At 46.1% G+C, this 12,035-nt stretch overlaps 1 protein-coding gene across 1 annotated transcript in view; it reads left to right on the top strand.

Annotated features, from left to right (window-relative positions):
- The window catches only part of LOC140106595 (alpha-2-macroglobulin-like), a 75,742-nt gene that overhangs the window by 23,971 nt on the left and 39,736 nt on the right, over positions 1–12,035 (top strand). Inside the window, exons 17-19 of the mRNA XM_072131111.1 lie at positions 387–489; positions 8,559–8,721; positions 10,693–10,918. Of these exons, the coding sequence (XP_071987212.1) occupies positions 387–489; positions 8,559–8,721; positions 10,693–10,918 (492 nt within the window). The remainder of the gene's footprint in view (positions 1–386; positions 490–8,558; positions 8,722–10,692; positions 10,919–12,035) is intronic.

Raw genomic sequence — 12,035 nt, 5'->3', positions numbered from 1 at the left:
CTGAGAGGGAGATTTAAACAGAAAACTGTCGGAGAAGCCAATCTCCCCCAGTGAGTTTCCTGCTCCCCAAACCTATCTCAGCTATATTTCCATATCCTATGCATCTATCTATCTTTCCATCTCCCATCACTTTATCTCTATCCAGCTACTATGTATTAATATATCTATCTCATATCTTTCTATCTAATATGCATCTATCTAATATGTCTATCTACGAATTGAAAAAGCCGGCAGCCCTCTAAGCTTTCAGATGTAAAACGTCGCTTCTGTCTTATCCATGATGGATTCCTCATTGCAAACAATGAAATTATAAAGCAGTATTTTATAAGCTTAACCCAAATAAATCAGGTGTATACAATATTCATTTACTTTGCATTTCTTCATAGGGCCTGCGCTTAAAAGTAATAACAAGTGCAGATATTAAGAAGCCTCGGAGATGTGCTGAATTTGATGTTTACTTTGGATTTGCCGAACCTATGCTTTTTTCTGGTAAGTTAAATATAGTATGATATGCATGAATGTGTATAATCGGCCAGATACATCACAGTTGTGGGGCACTAGTTCAGATTCTGCGCCATAATGAGGCGCATTGTTGTGTCTGAATTATCAGAAGCTACAACCATCTGTGATGAGTTCCTGCCTCTTATTAATCACTTGTGAGTCTCAGGATGATTTTGCAACTTCACTTTACTTTAGGTGCAGTTTAGGTGCAATGTTAGATTCAGGCTCTTACATGTGATCCTCCTACAAGCTCCTCTCTGCTTCTCTCCCGCACCCAGCATGAAAATGACCCTCACAGCAGCACCCAGGTGTGTGACACCCTGCACCCAGTGATCTCCTCAGCAATGGCTTCTCCTGGAGGGGATCCCCCAGTGCTGGTCTCCTGCTGTACCCCTGTAATTCTGGCCACTATCCTCCTCAGACACCAGTGTGCTCATCCTGCTACACAGGGACACTTCTCTGTCCTGTTTGCAGCTCCCACACACTTCTCTTCTATCCTGCTACACAGGACACTTCTCTGTCATGTCTGCAGCTCCCACTCACTTCTCTTCTATCGGCTACATGGGGAGACTTCTCTGTCCTGTCTGCATCTCCCACTCACATCTCTTCTATCCTGCTACATGGGGAGACTTCTCTGTCCTGTCTGCATCTCCCACTCACATCTCTTCTATCCTGCTACATGGGGAGACTTCTCTGTCCTGTCTGCATCTCCCACTAACTTCTCTTCTAGCCTTCTCTGCTGCTGCTGCTTTTGATAAATATTTGTAAATAATAGCTCCTGAACTATAAACAGAGGCTTCATGTAGTGTAAACACTGGCTGAGCTCCGCAGCTGTGATATACAGGGGAAACACTGTTCTGCAGAAGAGCTCAGAGTCTTGCTTATCTTCATCTTCGCTTCGTCTATGTCACCTGCGGGCTGGAGTGTTTTTGCACCCAAATGAGAAAGCCGCTAATGATGAACATCTTGATTGATAGAATAAATGAGGGAAAGACAGTTATTTTTGATGCATGCTAGTTTGGTTTAGGCAGAAAACTGGTGCAAAATTACTGCGACTAATTAAACAGTTGCTGTAAAGAAGAACAAGTGATACATATGGCCCTGGTGTATGGGGGCACGTCCTCTCATGGAATCACCATAATGGCCCACATTTACTAAAAACAATGCAGTGTCCTGTGTAGTGTTCTGTGTAGCGCCAGATTCAGGATTTCTGGTGCCCCCTGCACTGCCCCAACAGAGTGCAGCACTTTTTTTTGGTGCACTTTTAACATGGGGCGTGCGACACAATTCTGTCTTGATAAATCTGTCACACCGTCTGACTGGGCACCAAAACGCCCCCTTCAGTGCAGAAATTTGCGTTGCATGAAGAATAGTGCAGCCGCCACAAAAAACGATCATGTGTAACACAAGTGTGGCACAGACACTTCTTATATACCTGTGCAAGCTGTTTACACTGAAAAGAACATGCAAAGTCCGACCGAAAACTGGTGCAAGGTCCATAGTAAATTTGGACCAATGTGTTTGGACCACTTATACTTTTTCCAAACGAGGTGTTTAGGTCTTTATTGTTTAGTGTTTTAGGTTCCACTACTAGTAAGGAACCTATCTTTCCCCTGCCCCTGATCAGCCAGCACCTTGACACTATTGCAATCCAACTGGAACTTGCGTATGACCTAATTTTGTCCCAAATTCTTGCATATGGTGCCACCTGAGGCAAGAGGCTCAATTTGCCTAATGACAGGTTTGCCCCTGGCACTCCCTCAATGCTACACATCCAGAGGCAGATTCATCAATTTGTTTCTGACTAGAGATGAGCGAGCACTAAAATGCTCGGGTGCTCGTTATTCGAGACAAACTTTTCCCGATGCTCGAGTGCTCGTCTCGAATAACGAGCCCCATTGAAGTCAATAAGAGACTCGAGCATTTTTCAAGGGGACCAAGGGTCTGCACAGGGAAGCTTGGCCAAACACCTGGAAACCTCAGAAAATTATGGAAACACCACGGAAATGGACAGTAAACAGCAGGGGCAGCATGCATGGATGCCACTGAGGCTGCTTAATCGCACCATTATGCCAAAATTATGGGCAACAGCATGGCGATGACAGAGTGACCGAATGAGGCTTGATAGCATCTAAAACATCCAATAAATGACCCTGACACTATAGGGGACAGCATGCAGAGGCAGCGGCAGCAGCGGCAGGCTAGAGAGTGGCATGGTGACATACCCCAAATGGACTCAGGCTTCAAACCAATTTAAAAAATTCCTTTTGGCGAGGATAACATGTAGCACTGTATGTATCAGTATTTTGCCTGGTTAAGGCAGCAGAGAGGAACCAAAGGAGGTGAGCAAGAAGCGCTGAAATGATTTCCTATGTAAACAAAAGGTTGACGGTATATTTAGTCGATAACACAGCATGGTGGAGACATAGTGACCAAGTTCCATAACGTATCTGGTGAAACACCCGAAAAATGAGCCTGACACAGCTCGTTTGATAAGGGGATGATGTGCTGCATATCCTCTCGTGCTCCAGCGTCTGGGGTATAGAGAGTTGAAAGTTGGTGGACGCTGTGGAGGATCATGGAGGCAAAATGGACAGGAAACAGCAGGGGCAGCATGCATGGATGCCTCTGAGGCTGCCTAATCTTGGGATGGAGCTGGCGGTCCGCTGCCAGGCGAGCTTTCGCCTGTCCAAGCCCCTGTCTCTCGGCTCCTCCTCACCCAAAATGGGCCTGGGGGCCAGAAGCGTTTACTTTGAAAAAATTATAATTTTCAAAGCCGGCCGGGTCGTTTGAATATTTCACCTAGGAATAATGGAATAGCATAGTGGTTCTATTTTTAATTGTTTTTGCGGAAATGGTTCCATGATTAAGAGCGACAGTATGGGGCATCCATATTGCGCTGCTATGATTGCAACTTCAGGTCTCCAGCATGGCGGAGACAGATGGGCCGAGTTCCACTATGTATCTGGTGAAACACCCGAAAATTCTGCCTGACACAGCTCGTTTGATAAGGGGACCATGTATGGAGGCAGTGAACTAGTAGTAGATTAAAGGTGCTGCAGTTAAAACTATGTTAGTTGGATCTTGGGATGGAGCTGGCGCTCCGCTGCCAGGCGAGCTTTCGCCTGTCCAAGCCCCTGTCTCTCGGCTCCTCCCCAAACAGCACTTCTAAGAATCTTTTGTATAAGATCAAGTGTAGTAGCGTTCTTATAAGTTTGGGTTATGGCGGGTGAGGGGAATGTAAACAGATGCGCAAGAAACGCTGAAATAATATCGGTAAATGATAAAAGCCATGAAAACAACCCAAAATTTTGCCTGATACAGCTCGTTTGCTAAGGGGACGATGTATGGAGGCAGCTATATGGACGACTTTTGGAGGCAGCTATATGGACGACTTTTGGAGGCAGCTATATGGACGACTTTTGGAGGCAGCTAAAAAGACGACGTGTGGAGGCTGCTATGGAGACAATTTAATTTGGATAGTGCCTGTATGTGGCAGTCCAAAAAAGTTTTCAAACCAGAGGAGCAGGTAGGTGGCCCTCCAGAAAAATTAAATACATAGAGTACTATAGCTAGAGCCAGTTGGCCCTGGAAAAAAATAGCTAGTTTCCTCTGCTTTAGTGTACAAAGAGGAGGAGAAGGAGGACAATGAGGAGGAGTGCATACATTATTCAGGTTGAGCTTCCTACATCTGGTGGAGAATGGAAATCCTGAGAAATCCAGGCTTTATTCATCTTGATAAGCATCAGCCTGTCAGCGCTGTCAGTCGACAGGCATGTACGCTTATCAGTGATGATGCCACAAGCTGCACTGAAAACCTGCTCGGACAACACGCTAGCGGCAGGGCAGGCAAGAACTTTCAAGGCGTACAGCGCCAGTTCGTGCCACATGTCCAGCTTTGAAACCCAGTAGTTGTAGGGAGCTGTGTGATCTTTTAGAATGATGGTAGGTCAGCTACGTACTCCCTCACCATCTTTCTGTAAAGATCAGCCCTACTCTGCCGAGACTGGGGACAGGTGACAGTGTCTTGCTGGGGTGACATAAAACTGGCAAAGGCCTTGTAAAGCGTACCCCTGCCAGTGCTGGACAAGCTGCCTGGTCGCCTACTCTCCCTCGCTACTTGTCCCGCACAAGTACGCCCTCTGCCGCTAGCACTGTTTCAGCTTGTGCACCAGGGCCTGCAGGTATTCATGCATTCTCACACTCCTTTCCTTTCCAGGGATGAGAGTGGAAAGATTTTTCTTGTACCTTGGGTCCAGAAGAGTGAATACCCAGTAACCGGTGCTGGAATAAATTCTTTGAACGCGAGGGTCACGGGATAGGCAGCCTAGCATGAAATCTGCCATTTGCGCCAGAGTACCAACGCACAAGAATTCACTCCCCTCACTGGCCTGACTCTCCATTTCCTCCTCCTCCAACTCCTCTTCTTCTGCCCATACACGCTGAACAGTGAAGGACTGAACAATGCTCCCCTCTTCTGTCTTGCCAACATTCTCCTCCCCTTCCTCCTCATCCTCCTCCACCTCCTCCGATATGTGCTGAGAAACAGACCTGTGGGTGCTTTGGCTATCAACAAGGGAATCTTCTTCCCCCGTCTCTTGTGACAAGCGCAAAGCTTCCGACTTCATGCTGACCAGAGAGTTTTTCAACAGGCCAAGCAGCGGGATGGTGAGGCTGATGATGGCGGCATCACCACTGACCATCTGTGTTGACTCCTCAAAGTCACTCAGCACCTGACAGATATCAGACATCCACGTCCACTCCTCATTGTAGACTTGAGGAAGCTGACTGACCTGACTACCAGTTCTGGTGGAAGTTGACATCTGGCAGTCTACAATCGCTCTGCGCTGCTGGTAAACTCTGGATAACATGGTTGATGTTGAATTCCACCTCGTGGGCACATCGCACAACAGTCGGTGAGCGGGCAGTTGGAGGCGGCGCTGCGCTGCCCTGAGAGTGGCAGCGTCTGTGCTGGACTTCCTGAAATGCGCACAGATGCGCCACACCTTTGTGAGCAAATCAGACAGATTGGGGTATGTCTTGAGGAACCGCTGAACTATGAGATTTAACACCACATGGGCCAGGCATGGCACATGTGTCAGTCTGCCGAGTTGCAGAGCCGCCACCAGGTTACGGCCGTTGTCACACACAACCATGCCTGGCTTCAGGTTCAGCGGTGCCAGCCACAGATCAGTCTGCGCCGTGATGCCCTGTAATAGCGCTTGGGTGGTGTGCCTTTTATCGCCTAGGCTCAGCAGTTTGAGCACCGCCTGCTGTCGCTTAGCGACGGCACTGCTGCTGTGCCTAGAGCTACTGACTGATGGCGCCATGCCCACGGATGGTAATTCGGAGGAGGAGGTGGAGGAGGGGTGGGAGGAGGAGGAGGCATAGTAGGCCTTTGAGACCTGGACCGAGGTAGGCCCCACAATCCTCGGCGTCGGCAGTATATGACCAGCCGCAGGGTCAGACTCAGTCCCAGCCTCCACCAAGTTAACCCAATGTGCCGTCAGCTAAATATATAGTGGCCCTGCCTGGCAGCACTCGTCCACGTGTCCGTGGTCAGGTGGACCTTGTCAGAAACGGCGTTGGTCAGGGCACGGATGATATTGTCTGACACATGCTGGTGCAGGGCTGGGACGGCACATCGGGAAAAGTAGTGGCGGCTGGGGACTGAATACCGAGGGGCGGCTGCTGCCATGAGGTTGAGAAAGGCCTTGGTCTCTACCAGCCTATAGGGCAGCATCTCCAGGCTAAGTAATCTGGAGATGTGGACGTTGAGGGCTTGGGCGTGTGGGTGGGTTGCACTATACTTTCTTTTGCGCACCAGCGTCTGGGGTATGGAGAGCTGAACGCTGTGCATGGAGACATTGGTGGATGCTGTGGAGGATCGTGGAGGCGAAGGTGTGGTTTTCGCACGGGAGGTGTTTGGGCCGGGGTCCTGGGCAGGGGGCTGACTAGCAGAGGCAGCAGATGACACAGGGGAAGGAGCAGTGGTGTACCCGGCCGGAGGTGAACGGGCTTGGGGCCATTGAGTGGGGTGTTTAGCATTCATATGCCTGCGCATACTGGTGATAGTTAAGCTAGTAGTGGTGGAACCCCTGCTGATCTTGGTGTGGCACAGGTTGCACACCACAGTCCGTCGGTTATCCAGTGTTTCTTTAAAAAACCTCCAGACTTCCGAAAATCTAGCCCTCGACACGGGAGCTTGACTACGTGAAACATTTGGCGCTGATGCACCAGCTCTGGCCCTGCCTCTCCGTCTGGCCCCACCACTGCCTCTTCCAACCTGTTCTCATCGAGGACTCGCCTCCGTCTCAGAAGCATTGTGTTCACCCGGCCTATCAACCCAGCTTGGGTCTGTCACCTCATCATCCTCCGATCCCTCAGTCTGCTCCCCCCTCGGACTTCCTGCCCTGACAACAACTTCACCACTGTCTGACAACCGTGACACACACTTTACACACTTCTTCCACTACGTCAACAATGTCATTATCACCCACAGACTGCGACCGGTGGAAAACCTGGGCATCGGAAAATAGCTCAGCAGCAACCGGACAAGTGGTTTGTGACTGTGGGAAGGGTCCAGAAAACAGTTCCTCAGAGTACGCCGGTTCAAATGCCAAATTTTCCTGGGAGGGGGCAGACTGGGGGGAAGGAGGTGGAGGAGGTGGAGGAGCTGGAGGAGTGCTGATTTCGGTGACATGGATGGACTGCGTGGAAGACTGACTGGTGGACAAATGGCTAGAAGCATTGTCCGCAATCCACGACATCACCTCTTCGCACTGTTCTGGCCTCAACAGTGCTCTACCACGAGTCCCAGTAACTTGAGACATGATGAACCTAGGGAGTGTAGCTCTGCGGCGTTCCCCTGCTCCCTCATCAGCAGGTGGTGTCTCACCCCGCCCAGGACCACGGCCTCTGATCCCTGCAGTAGTTGGACACCAACATCCACGCCCTCGTCCTCTACCCCTAGCCCTCGGGTTCAACATTTTCAAAATTAAAGTGTAAACTAAATTTTTTTGGATTTTTTTTTTTGTTTTTTTGTGTTTTTTGTTTACAAAAGAATGCTGTCCTATTGCTATGGCTAGTTTCTAACCTACACTGACAGCACACAACTGGATTTTGTGCTGTGCCTGATGACTTTGAGTTATAAAAAAAAAATAAAAGTAAAAAAAAAAATCAGCAGACTGTGCCTAATTCAATCAAACCCCTAATAAATCGTCCCACTTAGGTGTTTGAGATGGATATGTGTGTCACTAAGAGCTAAATATAACGTTCGCAAGTCTCCCTGCAAATTCCTCACAATATGGTACTAGCTGCACTACTAGTGCCACAAGCAAATAAAAAAAAATATATATATAACGCTATTGTAGCTCTAACAAGGGCTGTTGGGTTCTTGTAGACTCACTCCTGCCTAACAGTAAGCTAATATAACACCCTATACTATCCCTGTAGCAGCAGCAACTCTCTCCCTAATGGCATCCAGACACAGAATGATCCGAGCAGCGCAGGCAGGGGCTAGTCTATTCCAGGGTCACCTGATTTGGCCAGGCAACCACTGCTATCGACGTGTAAGGGTACCACGTCATGCTGGGTGGAGTGCAGAGTCTCTTGGCTTGTGATTGGCTCTGTTTCTGGCCGCCAAAAAGCAAAACGGCGGGAGATGCCATTTTCTCGAGCGGGCGAAATACTCGTTCGAGCAGTTTCGAGTACGCTAATGCTCGAACGAGCATCAAGCTCGGACGAGTGTGTTCGCTCATCTCTATTTCTGACATTGTCATACGTTGTACCAAAAAATTGACTGCACCACAAGTATGAAGGGTTTAAGACAGTTTGTAGACTATGCTAACTTTTTAGATGATGCTAATGAACCCAGATTTTGGCACAGTTTTTGGTATAATTTAAGATAATCTATAGAAGATGCTAAGTAGGACTAGACAGTCTTACAGTGCACCAAATATATCATTTAGCATCAGATATTGGCATATACCGGTATATTGTTACGTAGAATGTAAAGTGATTTTTAGAACCTAATTTTTCTATTTCTATATTTTAAGAGGGGAGTATTAATAGGGGCCTTCCTGGGCCAGGAGGTGCATCTAATGTTGCAAGAACAGCTATAGAACCTGAAGGGTCACCAGTAGAGCCAAAAGAAATGAAAAGTGAAAAAGTAAGAACGTATTTCCCTGAGACCTGGATTTGGGAACTTGTTCCTCTTGGGTAAGTTACATATTAAATGTTCTTTTATTAACAAAACCACAAGTAAAGGAAAACCAATCCAATCCTTCCTCATTCTGTGCACTGGAATTTGTCTAGCATTACATTAGCATCACAGTTTCCTTTCAAAAACAGCACCTCGGTAACTCGCAGGATGTAACCGGTAATGCAGCTTAGTCTTGTTCACTTTAAAGGGTTGTCCAAGAGTTCCAAAAAATTAGGAGCCGGGCTGGGAGGGGCTTTTTAAAAAAAATAAACATGTACTTACCTCCTCTGTCTCTCCCGATATCCCATGCCATGGTCTGTCTGATCCTTGCCCCCGCTTGGGGAGCTTCCTACCAGCCAGGTACTCCCACTCGTCACCATACACAGTGCTGAAAGATAGGGATGGGTGGGCATGACCGGCTGGCCGGAAGCTCCTGAACGCAGCTTCCGTGCCCCTCTAAACAAACAGCGGCACAGATCAGACAAAGGGACATCAGGAGCTACAGAGGAGGTGAGTATGCGTTTATTTTTTTTAAAAAGCCAGCCCCAGCCGGACTCCTAATTTTTTGGAAATCTCGGACAACAAACTTAAATTGTGTTCCAAAACGTCAAGTTAATTTTACTTTTTAATTTGTTAAAAAAAAATATGATCTCTAAAAATACTAAAATTAAAACTTATTGCGAATATTCTTGTAAAAGCCTGATGTTCACGTGCAATAAAAATGACTTCCCACTTAAATGGTAAGGCTCTCGTAAAAAAAACTTAAATATTGTTTGTGTATTGAAAAGTTATGCAGTTTTCAATTTTTTTTTTCTAGATCTCTGTTTGCTGTCATTGTATTGGAAGCTTTCTGAGGATAAAAACTGGTCCAAGATCATGGCATGTGACACAGTTGCACGGTTTGTTAAAATACACAGCTCTCTGTGATACTAACAAGCAGTGCACCTGTGTGACATCACATGACCAGGGATATAACGAGCCGTGCACCTGTGTGACATCACATGACCAGGGATATAACGAGCCGTGCACCTGTGTGATGTCACATGACCAGGGATATAACGAGCCGTGCACCTGTGTGATGTCACATGACCAGGGATATAATGAGCCGTGCACCTGTGTGACATCACATGACCAGGGATATAACGAGCCGTGCACCTGTGTGATGTCACATGACCAGGGATATAACGAGCCGTGCACCTGTGTAACATCACATCACCACGGAAATAATGAGCCGTGCACCTGTGTGACATCACATGTCCAGGGGAATAACGAGCCGTGTACCTGTGTGACCTCAAATAACTAAGGATATAACGATCCATGCACCTGTGTGACATCACACAACCAGGGATATAACGATCCATGCACATGTATATCATCACATGACCAAGGAACAATTTTTATCCACAGGAAGTAACAATAAAGCTTCCTGTTAAATGACAACAAGCAAAGATATTAAAAAAAAAACCTGAGAAATTAATACAGAAATTTTATTGGAAAATTGTATAACTTTTCATTACACAAACAATTTCAATTATTTTCTGAAAGTGGACAAACCCTATAAAGTTCCTCTTGGAGAAGCAACTAATGTATACAGTAAATATACATACCTGTAGGGCCCATTGGCTTAAATTGGGTTGACACACATGAAAATGATGTACCGGTACTATCTTAGAGGATTAAACAATGGGACAGTAGAAAATATGTTTCCTACATACAGTGAGATAAATTATCGCCTTCCCTGGGGGTAAACTGTAGGAAATATTACTGGCATCTGCATTATTGGTGAACTACAATATGTTATATACAAGACTTCACTATCCTGCCCAAAAAGCCCTGTGTACCCCCTCTGCATACCCGCTCAACATTGCTGGTCTAGTAATCACATCTCTACAGATCAGGAAGTTGTGTTTATTGCTTTTTTGGCAAGAAAAACCTTTAATTTACTGAAATATTACAGGATAATAAGTCTATTTTCTTGTTTTATCTAGAGATTCTGGCAGAGCTGAAATCCATCATAAGGCTCCGGATACAATCACTGACTGGACTGCAGGAGCCGTATGTATGGGACCCAGTGGATTCGGGATGTCTCCATCCTCGTCCCTTAGAGTTTTCCAGCCGTTCTTTGTGGATCTTACCCTCCCGTATTCTGTGGTCAGAGGAGAGACATTTACCCTCAAAGCCTCCGTCTTTAACTACCTGAAACAATGTATCAAGGTGAAAAAAACAAAATTATATCAAGTATTATATCACCTGTGATAAAGTACAATGGGTAATCTTGCCAACGACTCATCTATTTATAAAGTCGTATGTAATTTCAAAAATTGCTAAAGAGACAAGGCGGCACACAGATAGAGATCGTAGGGCACAAACCAAATGGTCAAACCAGTTTAATAGTTTTATTATGCAAGGGGAAAAAAAGCAACAATAATACCTGAAGAAGACAGTAATAAAAACTCTTGAAGGAAACCTGTCATCAGGAAAGATCATTTTTACATGATGGCAGGTCCTAATAGTCTCAAATTTTTGATTTCAATAAAGCTTTTATGGAGCATCTGAATAATTTCACTGCTTTTCAATAGTTTCTTTAAATTCATATTCCAGAAGCTTTTGGAACTTTTTGGAACTTCCTGATGAAAAGTTCCCATTTAAACACATATAAAAATTAATGGGGTGTTATGAATGATGAAACCTCATTGGGCCTCTACATCATATGATGAAATAGATGTGTAAATTTTTATCCACTTCTCGATTGGTTGATATTTTTGTTTTCAAGTGTTTTTAACATTGCTCCTTTTTAGTGCCGTTTTTGCCTTTATTTACTATGATTTTGCTGTTATTGTTGTGCACAACTATCGTTTCACAAGTGTTTGTTAACCATTCAGAAGTTTTTGACATAGTATCCCATCTTACGCTTGGCAGGGAGGATCTTAGTCTATGGCTATATGAGACCAATGCACCCAATCTACCACGAAAAAATTTGAGGGATCTACTTCTTACCCAGCTTCAATTTATTGTTAGTTTTAGAATTTTTCATTTGGAATAGCCCACTATCTAGTGACCCAGTCTAAGGCTTCACACACGTATGGACATATGCCAGGCACATTGGAGAGGACGCTCACCGCTCCTCTCTCCATGGAAAATAGACCCGCATGGCCATTCTTAAGGCCAAAGATACCGCAAGTGGGGCACATTTACTTACCCGTCCCGTCGAGATCCCCAAAGTGCGTTGTCCAACGAGGATTCAGAGCTGCCGCGATTCACTTAGATCGTGCGTCCAATTTCCTGCATGTGTCGCTCCCCTGCTGAGGTCCACTGGAGTTCACCTTCTTCT

The sequence above is a fragment of the Engystomops pustulosus genome, chromosome 11, assembly GCF_040894005.1.
Source record: "Engystomops pustulosus chromosome 11, aEngPut4.maternal, whole genome shotgun sequence".
Lineage (NCBI taxonomy): Eukaryota > Metazoa > Chordata > Amphibia > Anura > Leptodactylidae > Engystomops > Engystomops pustulosus.
This window is presented reverse-complemented; position numbering and strand designations above follow the sequence as displayed.